Raw genomic sequence first — 16,128 nt, 5'->3', positions numbered from 1 at the left:
TGAGGCAGAAGAATGCATAAGTGACCTGGAAGATAAAATAGTGGAAATAACTACCACAGAGAAGAATAAAGAAAAAAAATAATAAAAAGAATTGAGGACAATCTCAGAGACCTCTGGGACAATACTGAACGCACCAACATTTGAATTATAGGGGTCCCAGGAGAAAAAGAGAAAAAACAGGGACTGAGAAATGTTTGAAGAGATTATAGTGGAAAACTTCCCTAATATGGGTAAGGAAATAGTCAATCAAGTCCAGGAAGCACAGATAGTCCCATACAGGATAAGTCCAAGGAGAAACACGCCAAGACACATATTAAGCAAACTATCAAAAATTAAATACAAAGAAAAAATATTAAAAGCAGCAAGGGAAAAGCAACAATTAACATACAAGGGAATCCCCATAAGGTTAACAGCTGATCTTTCAGCAGAAACTCTGCAAGCCAGACAGGAGTGGCAGGACATATTTAAAGTGATGAAAGGGAAAAACCTACAACCAAGATTACTCTAGCCAGCAAGGATCTCATTCAGATTTGATGGAGAAATTAAAACATTTACAGATAAGCAAAAGCTAAGAGAATTCAGCACGACCAAACAAGCTCCACAACAAATGCTAAAGGAACTTCTCTAGGCAGGAAACACAAGAGAAGAAAAAGACTTACAATAACAAACTCAAAACAATTAAGAAAATGGTAATAGGAACACACGTATCGATAACTACCTTAAATGTAAATGGATTAAATGCTCCCACCAAAAGACACAGACTGGCTGAATGGATACAAAAACAAGACCCGGACATATGCTGTCTATAAGAGACCCACTTCAGACCTCGGAACACAAACAGACTGAAAGTGAGGGGATGGAAAAAGATATTCCACATAAATGGAAATCAAAAGAAAGCTGGAGTAGCAATTCTCATATCAGAGAAAATAGACTTTAAAATAAAGACTATTATAAGAGACAAAGAAGGACACTACATGATGATCAAGGGATCAATCCAAGAAGAAGAGATAACAATTGTAAATATTTATGCACCCAACATAGGAGCACCTCAATACATAAAGCAAATGCTAACAAGGAAACACAAGCTTTAAATGATACATTAAACAAGATGGACTTAATTGATATTTATAGGACATTCCATCTGAAAACAGCAGATTACACTTTCTTCTCAAGTGCTCATGGAACATTCTCCAAGATAGATCATATCTCGGGGTCACAAAGCAAGCCTTGGTAAATTTAAGAAAATTGAAATCATATCAAGTATCTTTTCTGACCACAATGCTATAAGACTAGACATCAATTACAGGAAAAAAATCTGTAAAAAATACAAATACATGGAGGCTAAACAATACACTACTAAATAACCAAGAGATCACTGAAGAAACCAAAGAGGAAATCAAAAAATACCTAGAAACAAATCACAATGAAAACACGACGGCCCAAAACCTATGGAATGCAGCAAAAACAGTTCTAAGAGGGAGGTTTATAGCAACACCGTCCTACCTCAAGAAACAAGAAACATCTCAAATAAACAACCTAACCTTACACCTAAGGCAATTAGAGAAAGAAGAACAAAAGACCCCCAAAGTTAGAAGAAGGAAAGAAATCATAAAGATCAGATCAGAAATAAATGAAAAAGAAATGAGGGAAACAATAGCAAAGATGAATAAAACTAAAAGCTCGTTCTTTGAGAAGATAAACAAAATTGATAAACCATTAGCCAGACTCATCAAGAAAATAAGGGAGAAGACTCACATCAATAGAATTAGAAATGAAAAAGGAGAATTAACAGCTTACACTGCAGAAATACAAAGGATCATGAGAGATTACTACAAGCAACTGTATGCCAATAAAATGGACAACCTGGAAGAAATGGACAAATTCAGAAAAGCACAACCTTCCGAGACCGAACCAGGAAGAAATAGAAAATATAAACAGACCAATTACAAGCACTGAAATTGAGACTGTGATTAAAAATCTTCCAACAAACAAAAGTCCAGGACCAGATGGCTTCACAGGCGAATTCTATCAAACATTTAGAGAAGAGCTAACACCTATCCTTCTCAAACTCTTCCAAAATATAGCAGAGGCAGGAACACTCCCAAACGCATTCTACGAGGCCACCATCACCCTGAAACCAAAACCAGACAAAGATGTCACAAAGAAAGAAAACTACAGGCCAATATCACTGATGAACATAGATGCAAAAATCCTCAACAAAATACTAGCAAACAGAATCCAACAGCACATTAAAAGGATCATACACCACGATCAAGTGGGGTTTATCCCAGGAATGCAAGGATTCTTCAATATATGAAATCAATCAATGTGATACACCATATTAACAAACTGAAGGAGAAAAACCATATGATCATCTCAATAGATGCAGAAAAAGCTTTCCACAAAATTCAACACCCATTTATTATAAAAACTCTCCAGAAAATAGTCATAGAGGGAACTTACCTCAACATAATAAAGGCTATATATGACAAACCCACAGCCAACATCGTTCTCAATGGTGAAAAACTGAAAGCATTTCCACTAAGATCAGGAACAAGACAAGGCTGCCCACTCTCACCACTATTATTTAACATAGTTTTGGAAGTTTTAGCCACAGCAATCAGATAAGAAAAAGAAATAAAAGGAATCCAAATTGGAAAAGAAGAAGTAAAACTGTCACTGTTTGCAGATGACATGATACTATACATAGAGAATCCTAAGGATGCTACCAGAAAACTACTAGAGCTAATCAATGAATTTGGTAAAGTAGCAGGATACAAAATTAATGCACAGAAATCTCTTGCATTCCTGTACACTAGTGATGAAAAATCTGAAAGAGAAATTAAGGAAACACTCCCATTTACCATTGCAACAAAAAGAATAAAATAACTAGGAATAAACCTACCTAAGGAGACAAAAGACCTGTATGCATAAAACTATAGGACACTGATGAAAGAAATTAAAGATGATACAAACAGATGGAGAGATATACCATGTTCTTGGATTAGAAGAATCAACACTGTGAAAATGACTACACTACCCAAAGCAATCTACACATTCAATGCAATCCCTATCATACTACCAATGGCGTTTTTCACAGAACTAGAACAAAAGAATTTCACAATTTGTATGGAAATATAAAAGACTCCAAATAGCCAAAGCAATCTTGAGAAAGAAAAACAGAACTGGAGGAATCAGGCTCCCTGACTTCAGACTATACTACAAAGCTACAGTAATCAAGACAATATGGCACAAAAACAGAAATATAGATCAGTGGAACAGGATAGAAAGCCCAGAGATAAACCCACGCACATATGGTCACCTTATCTTTGATAAAGGAGGTAAGAATATACAATGGAGAAAAGACAGCCTCTTCAATAAGTGGTTCTGGGAAAACTGGACAGCTACATATAAAAGAATGAAATTAGAACACTCCCTAACACCATTCACAAAAACAAACTCAAAATGGATTAAAGACCTAAATGTAAGTACAAACACTATAATACTCTTAGGGGAAAACACAGGCAGAATGCTCTATGACATAAATCACAGCAAGGTCCTTTTGGACCCACCTCCTAGGGAAATGGAAATAAAAACAAAAATAAACGAATGGGACCTAATGAAACTTTAATGCTTTTGCACAGCAAAGGAAACCATAAACAAGACGAAAAGACAACCCTTAGAATGGGAGAAAATATTTGCAAATGAAGCAACTGACAGAGGATTAATCTCCAAAGTATACGAGCAACTCATGCAGCTCAATATCAAAAAAACAAACAACCAAATCCAAAAATGGGCTGAAGACCTAAATAGACATTTCTCCAAAGAAGATATACAGGTTGCCAACAAACACATGAAAGGATGCTCAACATCACTAATCATTAGAGAAATGCAAATCAAAACCATAATGAGGTATCACCTCACACCGGTCAGAATGGCCATCATCAAAAAATCTACAAACAATAAATGCTGGAGAGGGTGTGGAGAAAAGGGAACCCTCTTGCACTGTTGGTGGGAATGTAAATTGATACAGCCACTATGGAGAACAGTACGGAGGTTCCTCAAAAATCTAAAAATAGAACTACCATACGACCCAGCAATCCCACTGCTGGGCATATACCCTGAGAAAACCATAATTCAAAAAGAGTCATGTACAACAATGTTCATTGTAGCTCTATTTACAATAGCCAGGACATGAAAGCAACCTAAGTGTCCATTGACAGATGAATGGATAAAGAAGATGTGGCACATATATACAATGGAATATTACTCAGCCATAAAAGGAAACGAAATTGAGTTATGTGTAGTGAGGTGGATGGGCCCAGAGTCTGTCATACAGAGTGAAGCAAGTCAGAAAGAGAAAAATAAATACCGTATGCTAACACATATATATGGAATCTAAAAACAATAATAATAATAATGGTTCTGAAGAACCTAGGGGCAGGACAGGAATAAAGATGCAGACATAGAGAATGGACTTGAGGACACGGGGAGGGGGAAGGGCAAGCTGGTACGAAGTGAGAGCGTGGCATGGACGTATATACTCTACCAAATGTAAAATAGATAGCTAGTGAAAGCAGCCGCATAGCACAAGGAGATCATCTCAGTGCTTTGTGTCCACTTAGAGGGGTGGGATAGGGAGGGTGGGAGGGAGACGCAAGAGAGAGGGTATATGGGGATATATGTATATGTATAGCTGATTCACTTTGTTATACAGCAGAAACTAACACACCATTGTAAAGCAATAATACTCCAATAAAGATGTTAAAAAAAAGAATTAAAGTCCAAGAACATCATTTTCATATATCTTGTATATATGTGTTAAAATTACAAAAGAATAATTAGCAAATGAGGATGTTAGTTCTTTAACAAACCACACGGGTTCAAAGCATTAATGTATCTATATTAAGTATTCCTAAGAAACAATACAATGCTTATCACTGATTTCCCAAAAGTCATCTTCATATTCAGAAAGTCGTGCTATCTTAACTACTTTTAATATTTCAAACTGGTCACTGCTTTTAGGTATACATGGTCATATACCTCATTTTAGAAATTTTTAAAGGTATACACCTCGTGATTTTAATTTTCTAACTGTATCTACCATCTTAGGGGCCTAATCTTTTTTTTTATTGGATTTTTCTTCTCTTTGTTAACAGGAAACATTTAGCCCATTTTCTCAATTTCTTAATTCCCCTGGAGAATTAAAACATACAACTTCTAAATATTTCTCTTTTTTATTTTTAACCATTTTTTAAATCGAAGTATAGCTAATTTACAAAGTTGCGTTAGCTTCAGCTGTACAGCAAAGTGATTCAGTTATTTATATGTATCTTATATATATGTGTGTGTGTATATATATATTCTTTTTCAGATTCTTTTTCTATTACAGGTTATTACAAGACATTGAATACAGTTCCCTGTGCTATACAGTAGGTCCTTGTTGTTTATCTATTTTATACATAGTAGTGTGTATATGTTAATCCCAAACTCATACTTTATTTCCCCCTCACCAACCCCCACTATCCCCTCTGGTAACCATAAGTTTGTTTTCTATGTCTGTGAGTCTATTTCTGTTTTGTAAATAAGTTCATTTATATCATTTTTTTTAGATTTCACATATAAGTGATATTATATTTGTCTTTGTCTGACTTACTTCACTTAATATAATAATCTCTAGGTCCATCCATGTTGCTGCAAATGGCATTATTTCATTCTTTACTATGGCTAATATTCCATTGTATATACGTACCACATCTTCTTTATCCATTCATCTGTCAGTGGACACTTAGGTTGTTTCCATGTCTTGGCTATTGTAAATAGTGCTGCTATGAACGTTGGGGTGCATGTATCTTTGCGAATTACAGTTTTCTTTGGATACATATCCAGGAGTGGGATTGCAGGATCATATGGTAACTATTTTTAGTTTTTAAAAGAACCTCCATACTGTTCCGTAGTGGCTGCACCAATTTACACTTAGGGGTTTAACCTTAAATTGCAGAAATTAAGGTATATCCTCCATCCTACTAAATAATGTAGGTTTCTCAAAGTCTCTAACCAATTTAGTAATTAAAGTTCATATTGCAAAATCTAGGAATGAAAAGACTCAAGATCATTGTACAAATCTCTTCATTCCTACATCTTTTCCTTGGGCTGCTACTTAAGTTAGTAAATGACAGAAAGTAGACTTTTCCTCAACATACTTTTTTTTAAATCACAAAGCTCCTACTCCAATACTGCCAAACAATAAGAAGTAAAGCAATTTTTACAATTTTATTTTATTTCAATTATATTTATATCAAGTGACTTTTTTTTTACCTGAAATAAGCAAATAACTACATCAGGGCAGTATTTAATTAGTCATGACTAGCAAGGGCACAATGTTAGTACTACTTGATAAGTAGTCCAAAATAAAAACTGCTTACAGAATATGAAATTTTTTCCTAAAATATGACTATAATAAATTTAACACTTTCATTTTAGCCCCCCAAAAAGCCATTTAAATTGACTTCAAATCCTTCTTTGTGCCTTCCATTCCAGTTAACACTAAATTAGCCAGTTTCTCGCAAAATAAAAATTATAGAATCTGCAAGAATGTTGTAGTACTTACATCAGGGCAGCAAAACGAAGCTTGACAGCTCAGTGTGCAACCAGATTTATGTAGGAAGAGCATACATGTTAAGGGACAGAAAGATAATATTTCCCATTTTCCTAACCTGTAGGTTTACAAGTTCTATTACAGGGTCTGCCAACCTCTGCACTATTGACATTTTAGGCTGAGTACATCTTTGATGTGGGTCGGGGTTGGGGGCTGTCCTGTACACAGTGGTATGTTTGGCAGCATCCCTGGCCTCTACCCACGAGATGCCAGTAGCATCCCATCCCCATCTTGACATCCAAAAATATCTCCCGACATTGTTAAATGTCCCCTGGGGAATGTAAAACTGTCCATGGTTGAGAACCCTTGATCTATATGTTCAGTAGATATAAGAATATACATAGATTCCTCTAGATGTGTTGCCTTTCCACAAAATTTAACCTTAATTTCAAAGCTCACTGCCAATTGTCACCAAAGCCCTTGAAACAAAACAACAGGAAGCAACCAGTACCATCAGAAAAGGGGAGTATGGTTCTCTCAAAAGTTAAAGGTTATCCATCTGATAAGAAGCAAATTCTTAAAAATTTGTACCCATAAAAATCCCCCCAAATTAAACTACAGGCTTAAATCTGTTAAATGAGCTCATATGTATTCTTCAAAAAAAAAAAAATGAAGAAAGAAATACTGCAACTATCTGCACACTCCAGAAATTTGATCTTTTAAAAGGTTGCCTAATGTTGGGGTTTTTTTTCCTTCCAAAGTGGCAGCTTCTTATTATCTTTTGAAATGTCATTTTGTGACTCAAAAGAAAACAACTGTAATTTAAACAGCAAGAAATGACCGGGAATAAGTCTGTATGTGGCCTCTGTTTGGAAGTTACTAAGCTGTCTTCCCATGATTTTAATGTAATATGCTTTCTCCAGGGGTGTAAACCCCAGGTCTCTAAATATCATTTATATGTTGGTGGCTCCCACATTTCCATCATATCCTGACCCGCCCCTGAGGCCAGGGCCAACTCGCCCATCGACTTATCTGTATGAGGACCAACTGTCCACTTGAAGGGGGCAGGTTCAGTTTTCTCTTAGCCTCCTTTCCTCCCCAGCCTTTCCCATATTGGAAAATAGTAGCACTATTCCCCAGGAAAAAGCCTTATTGTCATTCTTGACTCCTATATTAATTTCCTATTACTGCTGTAACAAATTTCTATGACTTTGTGACTTAAGACAACACAAACAATTTTCTTACACTTCTGGAGGTCAAAAGTCCAAAATCAAAGTCTAGAGCCTAAACTGAAGGTGTCAGCAGGGCAGTTTCTCTGGGGGGGGCTCTAGGAGAAAATCTGTTTCCTTACCTTTTCCAGCTTCTAGAGGCTGCCTGTATTCTGTGGCTTGTGGACTGTACACAAATATTGAAGAAGTCTATTCTAGCAGACCCAACCTGACTGAAAATCCAGATATAGAAATGTTTACAGACGGGAGAAGCTTCATAGACCAGGGACTCTGAAAGGCTGAGTATGTAGTAGTAATTCATCAGGAAGCCTTAGAAGTGGAAGCCCTCCTTCCGGGTACATCTGTCCAAGAGGCAGAGCTCATAGCCCTCAAGAGGGCTCTGTGCCTTGGGCTAAATAAAAGGTCACCATTTATACTGATTCTAAGTATGCCTTCTCTGTCGTGCATGCACATGGGGCCATATGGGAAGAGAGGGGTCTAACTAACATCAGGAAGAAAAGAAGTTAAACACGCGGAGGAGATACTGGCCTGATTAGGCTCTGTTATAATGATGGAAGAAGTAGCCATAGTACATTGCCTGGGCCCCCAAAAGACTGATAGTTATATAGCTACAGGAAATAATTTGGCTGATCAGGGCACAAAACAGGCAGCCAGACCAAAAATCCCCATCCTAAGGCCCTAGCACTCATTCCACATATGGACCTATCCCTGTTTAAACCTCAGTGTTGGGAAATGGATCTAGAGAAAGCAGACGAAGGGGAATTTCACGCTGACTTGAGGTTTAGATGATCAGTACCAAACAACCAAAGAAGGCTGGATTTATAATGAACAGGGACTAGTGCTTATACCTGAGCATTTAATGGAACGCGTTATTACCCATCTACATCAAGGAAACCATTAGGGGCGTGACCTAACCAATCACTGGCTACAGAAGTTTATTTTTGGTCCACAAATGCAAAGGACCGACGAAAGGGTAATGCAAAATTGCCTGATCCGGCCAGAAACAATCCAAAAATCAGTCCGCCCCCAATAATAAAAGGGGTGCAAAAACGAGGGACAGAACCAGGAGATGGTTGGCAAATAGACTTGACTGTTATGCCCAAAGCCATGAGAAATTACAGATATCTGCTGGTATTTGTAGACACCCTCACAGGACTCATTAAATTTTGTATTTGTTGTCTGTCTCATACATTTAAAAGGCCTCCCCACACGCATGATGATTGCCTAAGACTTAAGAGTTCAAGGTGGGACTTGTGAATATTTACAATTAAGTGCAAAACAATTTCATTCCTCTTATAAAAATCCATGCTCCTAATCAGCAGGAAGCACCTACAGTGGTATCACCCTATTTCCTTCAAGATTGAGGAATGTGTAAAGAAACAGGGGGAAATTGAAACAGCACATAAAACACTGACCAGCTTAAAATGGCTTTGCTTCCTTAAAACAGGTTGTTGATTGTTTAAACCTGTAGTTATTTTACAGAGACAGCACTGTGCGTGTGCAAGACGGGAACCCACGGCTCCAGGATGACCCCGGAACGAAGAATCTTGAGTTTGCAAAACTCAAAGAATAGAAATGTTGCCACTGGAGTCCTTTACAAAGTGAGAAGTCCTTCAATAAGGAAAATGGGCTTCCAGATGGACTGATTTGAGACTAGCCAATCAGCTTTTGCCAAGTTCGCCCTTACATTTTGCCCTGAACCCTGGATGGCAGAGACAGATTTGAGTCCTGCTTTCTGTCCCCTTGCTGGTCAACCTCGTAATAAAGCTCTTTCTTTCCTCCAAAGCCAGCGCCATAGTACTGGCTTCTGTACACGTCGGGCAGCCAGCTTGGTAACAATCCTTCCTTGCATCTCTCCAACCTCTGTTTCCGTCATGACATCTCCTTCTCTGACTCTGACTGCTGTAAGGACCCTGTGATGACACTGCCCACTCAAATATTCCAGGATAAACTCCCCATCTCAAGATCTTTAACTTAATCACATCTACAAAGTCTATTCTGCCATGTGAAATATTGTGATTTATAAGAAACATGTACATTTGGTCAGATGACCAAAATATTTTTTCATATATGTTTGATCTTCATCCACAGTTCCTGGCTCACAGCTCCCTGGGAATTTCCTGGGCAATAAGAGCAATAGGAGAATATTTTGTCATAATATTTGGTCTCTGTCCTTAGTTCCTGAAAGTACTTCAGAGCCATAAAGGTGTCCTGTTATTCATAACAAGCCCTTTTTCACCACAACTAAGTTTTTGTTAATGAGATGACTTTTGGAAAGCACCTAAGGATGGGGGCTGGCTGCTGGGGAACCAACCTGGAAGGGAGAGTTGGAACTTTCAGTTCCACCCTTTGACCTCTGGGGAAGGAAGAGAGGCTGGAGGTTCAATGACCAATGATTTCATCAACGAGTCCTATGCAATGAAGCCTCCATAAAAACAACAGGAAAAGGAGGTTCAGAGAGCTTCTGAGTTGGTGAACACACGGAGATTCGGGGAGAGTGGTGTGCTCGGAGAGGGCATAAAGGCTCCACACCCTTTCCCCATACCTTGCCCTCTGTATCTCTTCTGTGTAACTGTTCCTGAGTTGTATGCTTTTATAATAAACCAGTGATCTAGTAAGCAAAATGTCTCTCTGAGTTCTGTGAGTTGCTCTAAGCAAATTAATAGAACCCAAGGAGGAGTTCATGGGAACCTCTTCTTTTTTATTTTTTGCGGTACGTGGGCCTCTCACTGTTGTGGCCTCTCCCGTTGCGGAGCACAGGCTCCGGACACACAGGCTCAGCAGCCATGGCTCACGGGCCCAGCCACTCCGCAGCATGTGGGATCCTCCCGGACTGGGGCACGAACCCGTGTCCGCTGCATCGGCAGGCGGACTCTCACCCACTGCGCCACCAGGGAAGCCCTGGGAACCTCTTATTTACAGCCAGTCAGTCAGAAGCACAGGTGATAACCTGGGTTTGCAACTGGCATCTGAAGTGGGGGGGAGAGGGGCAGTCCTTTAGGACCGAGCCCTTAGCTTGTGGGATCTGACACTAACTCCAGGTAAATAATGTCAGAACTGAGTTGCAGTCTCAGATACACTGCTGGTGTCCTGAGAATTGCTTGCTGCTTTGGGAAACCTCCTCCACACATTAGAATCTGGTGATCAGAACCACCTTTTACCACCACGTAAGGTAACATATTCACAGTTTCTGGGATTAGGATGTGGGCATTTTGGGGAGGCCATCATTCTGTCTGTCATGATTCCTCTCCTTTTCTAACTCACCCATCCTACCACATCATCAACAATCTGGAGGCTCCACCCCTAAAATATACCCCAAATCAACTACTTCCCTGTAATTCCTCTGCTACCATCTTAGTGCAGGGCCACACAGACTCTGCCCTGGACAACTGTGAGCATCTCTTAACTGGTCCCCTTGCTGCCACTCTTGCCCCTCTGCAGTCCATCTATAAAGCTGCCAGAATGATGTTCTTAAAATATAAACCATGTAATGTGATTGCCTTGTTTAAAACTCATCAGTGGTTTCCCACGATAACCAGAACAAAATTCTAATAGATACTTCATCCTCTGGTCCCTTCTCACCTTTAAAAAATAATAGAGCCTTTCCGTTTGGCGGCAGCCATCAGGTGAGCCGAGATAGGCACTTACAAGTACATCCAGGAGCTATGGAGGATGAAGCAGTCGGACGTGATGCGCTTTCTGCTCAGGGTGCGCTGCTGGCACCGGGCCCCGCGCCCCACCCGGCCCGACAAGGTGCGCAGGCTGGGCTACAAGGCCAAGCAAGGTTATGTGATATATCGCGTTCGCGTGCGCCGCGGAGGCCGCAAACGCCCGGTCCCGAAGGGCACCACCTACGGCAAGCCCGTCCACCATGGCGTCAACAAGCTCAAGTTTGCCCGGAGCCTTCAGTCTGTTGCCGAGGAGCGAGCGGGACGCCACTGTGGGGCCCTGAGGATCCTGAATTCTTACGGGGTGGGTGAAAATTCTACGTACAAATTTTTTGAGGTTATCCTCATTGATCCCTTCCATAAAGCTATCAGAAGAAACCCTGACACCCAGTGGACCACCAAACCAGTCCACAAGCACAGGGAGATGCGAGGGCTGACGTCTGCAGGCAGGAAGAGCCGCGGCCTCTGCAAGGGCCACAAGTTCCACCACACGATCGGTGGTTCTCGCCGCGCGGCCTGGAGAAGGCGCAATACTCTCCAGCTCCACCGCTACCGCTAATATAAGTAACGTTTGTAAAATCCTCACCTAATAAACAGTTTAGGACATCCACGTCTGCTTAAAAGTGTTTTTTAATCTGTCTGTTAAATCTAGTTGTCTGCAGATTGCTTCATTGAATGCACTGTCAAATTCTGAAAGGTAAAGTGCAATAATGTTTGAAGATTTTAAGTGATGGTGTGTCTTGTTTCTAATAAGGGAAAAATGCCTTTGTTTTTTGCTTTATTAGGCAGTTGATATGTCCGTGTGTAAGATGCTGTCTGGTAACAATAGATGTAAAATTCTGTAAAAGAGGAGTGCAGAAACTAGCCGTGTAGATTTGTTGGTGCATGTGATGAAACCTACAGCTTTATTGGGGTGATGCAATGCTCTGCTGGTTTACTCTAAAGTGGCTGTTTTATGGAGTTTGGCAAGGACAAACTTTAAATTGGGTTTTCCTTGGAAATGTAAAGGATGTCGTGATCCTTTATCATGATCATAATGCCGAAAAATAAAGTTGACTAGGGCCCACGTTTTTAGACTTAATGTGCTATTCCATATGTAACTGGCTGCTGCCAAAAGGCGGAAAGTAAAGGAATGCCATCATTTTTTAAGAGAATTGAATAAACCTGTTGCAAGATGTTTCTCTTACAAATTGAAACAAATCCTGGTTAACCTAAATTAAATTGCCTTGGCCTCGATGGTACCACTGAAGTTCCCATAAAAGGTGGGAGCTCCTGGTTCAGTCCCGTGACTGATCTGTAGAATACTTAACTTCATGCAAAATAGTCATGGTATTGACACTAGTGTATATTGAAACTGATGGAAATTGAACATTGGGTATATGAGGAGGGAGTTTTTAACCCTAAGATTTGTAAGCTAGTGATGCTAGGATTGGGAAATTGGTGTTCATAAGGTCCCTTTCAAGTGTGGAAGGATAGAAGGGGCTTGGATCAAATTTTTAAATGTTTTATTTTTAGTATTACTTTGTGACCCATTATGAAATGTAAGCCACCTCGGGGAAAATTGGGTTGGTTTTATTTAAACGTAACATTGCTAAGTCTAATCAGTGTTATCTTGGGTCAAGCCACTTTATCCATTCCCATAAGGCTACGAAGAAGAGTCGTGTAGTTGGGGTCAATACCAGTTCAGTTGGTTTCCGAAAAATAATAATAATAATAATAATAGAGAAGAAATAATGCAATTTTTTTCCTTCACAAAATTTCTCTCCATCCCTCACTTCCATGGCTTTGCATGCTGACAGCAGCTCTCAGCAGCTCATCAAAGGGAGGCACATGTGTTTGAGCTGTCCTTCTGGGTCTCCCCAGACGTAGAAGACAGCAAATTACCATATAATTCTAAACCTATGCCCTCCCTCTCCAAGTCTGTTTTAACTGTACACTCCTGCTAAAACTACCAGAAAAGGTAAAATATACAAGAAATGAAAATCAAGAGATAGAGGGAAGAAAGGAAGGAGCACAACATAGTATAATATATTCTTCACATTTCGTAACAGGCAGACAAAAGATGTCTTAGATTGATGGATCTAAAAATAGTGCAGATAAATTATTTAACATTAAGAGAGCTAAAAATAAAAGCTTTTTTATTCCTTCGGGGAATGATGGGAGAGAGACTTACACTTTTCATTTTATTTTTTATGAACTCTGAATTCTTTGACCATGTAAATAAATATAGTAAAGCAGCTACTAATTTTGCACAAATATTTACATTAATTTTACCCATGAGGGTGTGCATGTTTATATATGCACATTGGTCATCAGTTTTTCACCTATTGTAACATTTCTTCCCTCTGATTCCCAACACTGTTCTTTGGAATTCCCCCACCGGAAACCGTCCCACCAAGGACTTCTTGCTAATAAATCAAAGGGCTCTATGACCCCACTAGCAACCTCTCTGTGGAAAATTGTTCCCTAGGCCCTCTTCTGCCTCTGTTTCCCAAAAGCTCTTTCCTCCCTGAATCATCTCACACCAACTACTTCTGGAGCCAGCTATTCTTCTCACACTTTCAAATAATGAGTTTACACTTTATAATTCCTAGTCTTTTTCCAACATGCCAGAATCTCAGGAACTGCTACTCCAAAAATGCAGGCATTGCTTGGAATAATAAACAATCCCTAATTCAACCACCAGTATACGTATTTCATTGCCTCTTATGAACGCCCAGTCACCTCTCATTGGAGGATATTTCACAGAATTTTAGGATCAATAAAGGGTTGGAGAGAACAAACTCACCCACATCAAAATAGCCTGAGATATAAAAATGCAAACCACTGGACCCCATACAGACCTACTAACTTAAAATATTTTCAACAACCTCCCCAGGTAGTTCCCATGCACACAAAAGCTTGAGATTCCCCAAATCAACCCAATCTAATTATTTCTGAAATGAAGAAAGTTAAATCCAGAGAGTAAATGACTTGTCCAAAATTGCCCACTTAATACGCAACCAATTCATTATTCTAGTCATACATATTCCGGTACCCTTTTAAAGGAACCTGTGAGATAAAACATGCACTAGAAAGAAACTACCTCAACATAATAAAAGCCACATAAGAAAAACCCACAGCTAACATCATACTCAATTAAGAGAAACTGAAAGCTTTTCCTCTAAGACCAGGAACAAGACAAACATGCCCACTTTTTTTTTTTTTTTTAAAACATGCCCACTTTTGCCACTTCTACTCAACATAGTATTGGAAGTCCTAGCCGGAACAATTAGGCAAGAAAAAGAAATAAAAGGCATGAAAACTGGGGGGGTGGGGGGAGGAAAAACATAAAATTATCACGGTTTATAGATGACAGGATCTTATATAAAGAAACCCTAAAGATTCCACTAAAAAAAAATCCTATTAGAACTAATAAATGAATTCAGCAAAGTTGAAGGATATAAAAAGCAACACAGAAAACTTAGTTTCATTTTTATATACTAACAATGCAAAATCGTAAAAGGAAATAAAGACAGCAATTCTATTTACAATAGCATCAAAAAGAAAAAGTACTTAGGAATAAACTTAACCAAGAAGGTGAAAGACTTGAACTCTGAAACTCTAAAACATTGATAAAAGAAATTAAATAAAACACAAATAAATGGAAAGACACCCCATATTCATGGACTGGAAGATGTCAGTACTACCCAAAGTAGTATTGTTAAGATGTCAATACTACCCAAAGCAATCTACAGATTCAGTGCAATCTCTGAATTAAAATCCCAATGATATTTTTGCATGAATTGAAAAATCCATCCTAAAATTCATATGGAATCTCAAGGGACCCTGAATAGTCAAAACAATCTTGGAAAAGAACAAAGGTGGAGGCCTCACACTTCCTGATTTCAAATTTTACTACCAAGCTACAGTAATCAAAACAGTATGATAGGGGCTTCCCTGGTGGCGCAGTGGTTGAGAGTCCGCCTGTGGATGCAGGGGACACGGGTTCGTGCCCTGGTCTGGGAAGATCCCACGTGCCGCGGAGCGGCTAGGCCCGTGAGCCATGGCTGCTGGGCCTGTGCGTCCAGAGCCTGTGCTCCGCAACGGGAGAGGCCACAACAGTGAGAGGCCCGCGTACCGCAAAAAAAAAAAAAAAAAAAAACAGTATGATAGTGATACAAAGATAGACATAAAGACCAATGGACTAAAGAGCCCAGAAATAAACCCTCACATATATGGTCAAATGATTTTCAGTGAGGGTGCCAAGACCATTCAACGGGAAAATGACAGTCTTTTCAACAAATGGTGATGGAAGAAAAACTGGATGTCCACATGAAAAAAAAAATGAAGCTGGACCCTTACACCATATAGAAAAATTAATTAAAAGTGAATCAAGCGCTTAAACATAAGCCTTAAAACTATAGAACTCTTAGAAGAAAATATAGGGGAAAAGCTTAATGACACTGGATTTTGCAATGATTTCTTGGCTATGACACCAAAAGCACAGGCAACAGAAGAAAAAAATAGATAAGTTGAACTTCATCAAAATTAAGAACTAAATTTTAAGAGTAAAATATCAACTCACAGAATAAGAGAAAAACATATCTGATAGGGACTGATATTCAGAAAATATAAAGAACTCCTAAAACTC

The 16,128-nt window shown here is 39.1% G+C and overlaps 2 protein-coding genes across 2 annotated transcripts in view; one reads left to right on the top strand and one right to left on the bottom strand.

The window, feature by feature from the left end:
* The window catches only part of ADAM23 (ADAM metallopeptidase domain 23), a 162,644-nt gene that overhangs the window by 132,286 nt on the left and 14,230 nt on the right, over positions 1-16,128 (bottom strand). The gene's annotated exons all lie outside the window — the stretch shown is intronic.
* Positions 11,500-12,054, top strand: LOC136125739 (large ribosomal subunit protein eL15-like). Its single transcript, XM_065880685.1, has one exon. It carries the CDS (start codon positions 11,500-11,502, stop codon positions 12,052-12,054), a length of 555 nt encoding a protein of 184 aa, XP_065736757.1.

Source organism: Phocoena phocoena, chromosome 7, assembly GCF_963924675.1.
Source record: "Phocoena phocoena chromosome 7, mPhoPho1.1, whole genome shotgun sequence".
Classification (NCBI taxonomy): Eukaryota; Metazoa; Chordata; class Mammalia; order Artiodactyla; family Phocoenidae; genus Phocoena; species Phocoena phocoena.
This window is presented reverse-complemented; position numbering and strand designations above follow the sequence as displayed.

What these genes read in the sequence shown, in the direction of transcription:
- LOC136125739 (XM_065880685.1), top strand. Translation starts at nt 11,500, where the DNA reads ATGAAGCAGTCGGACGTGATGCGCTTTCTGCTCAGGGTGCGCTGCTGG.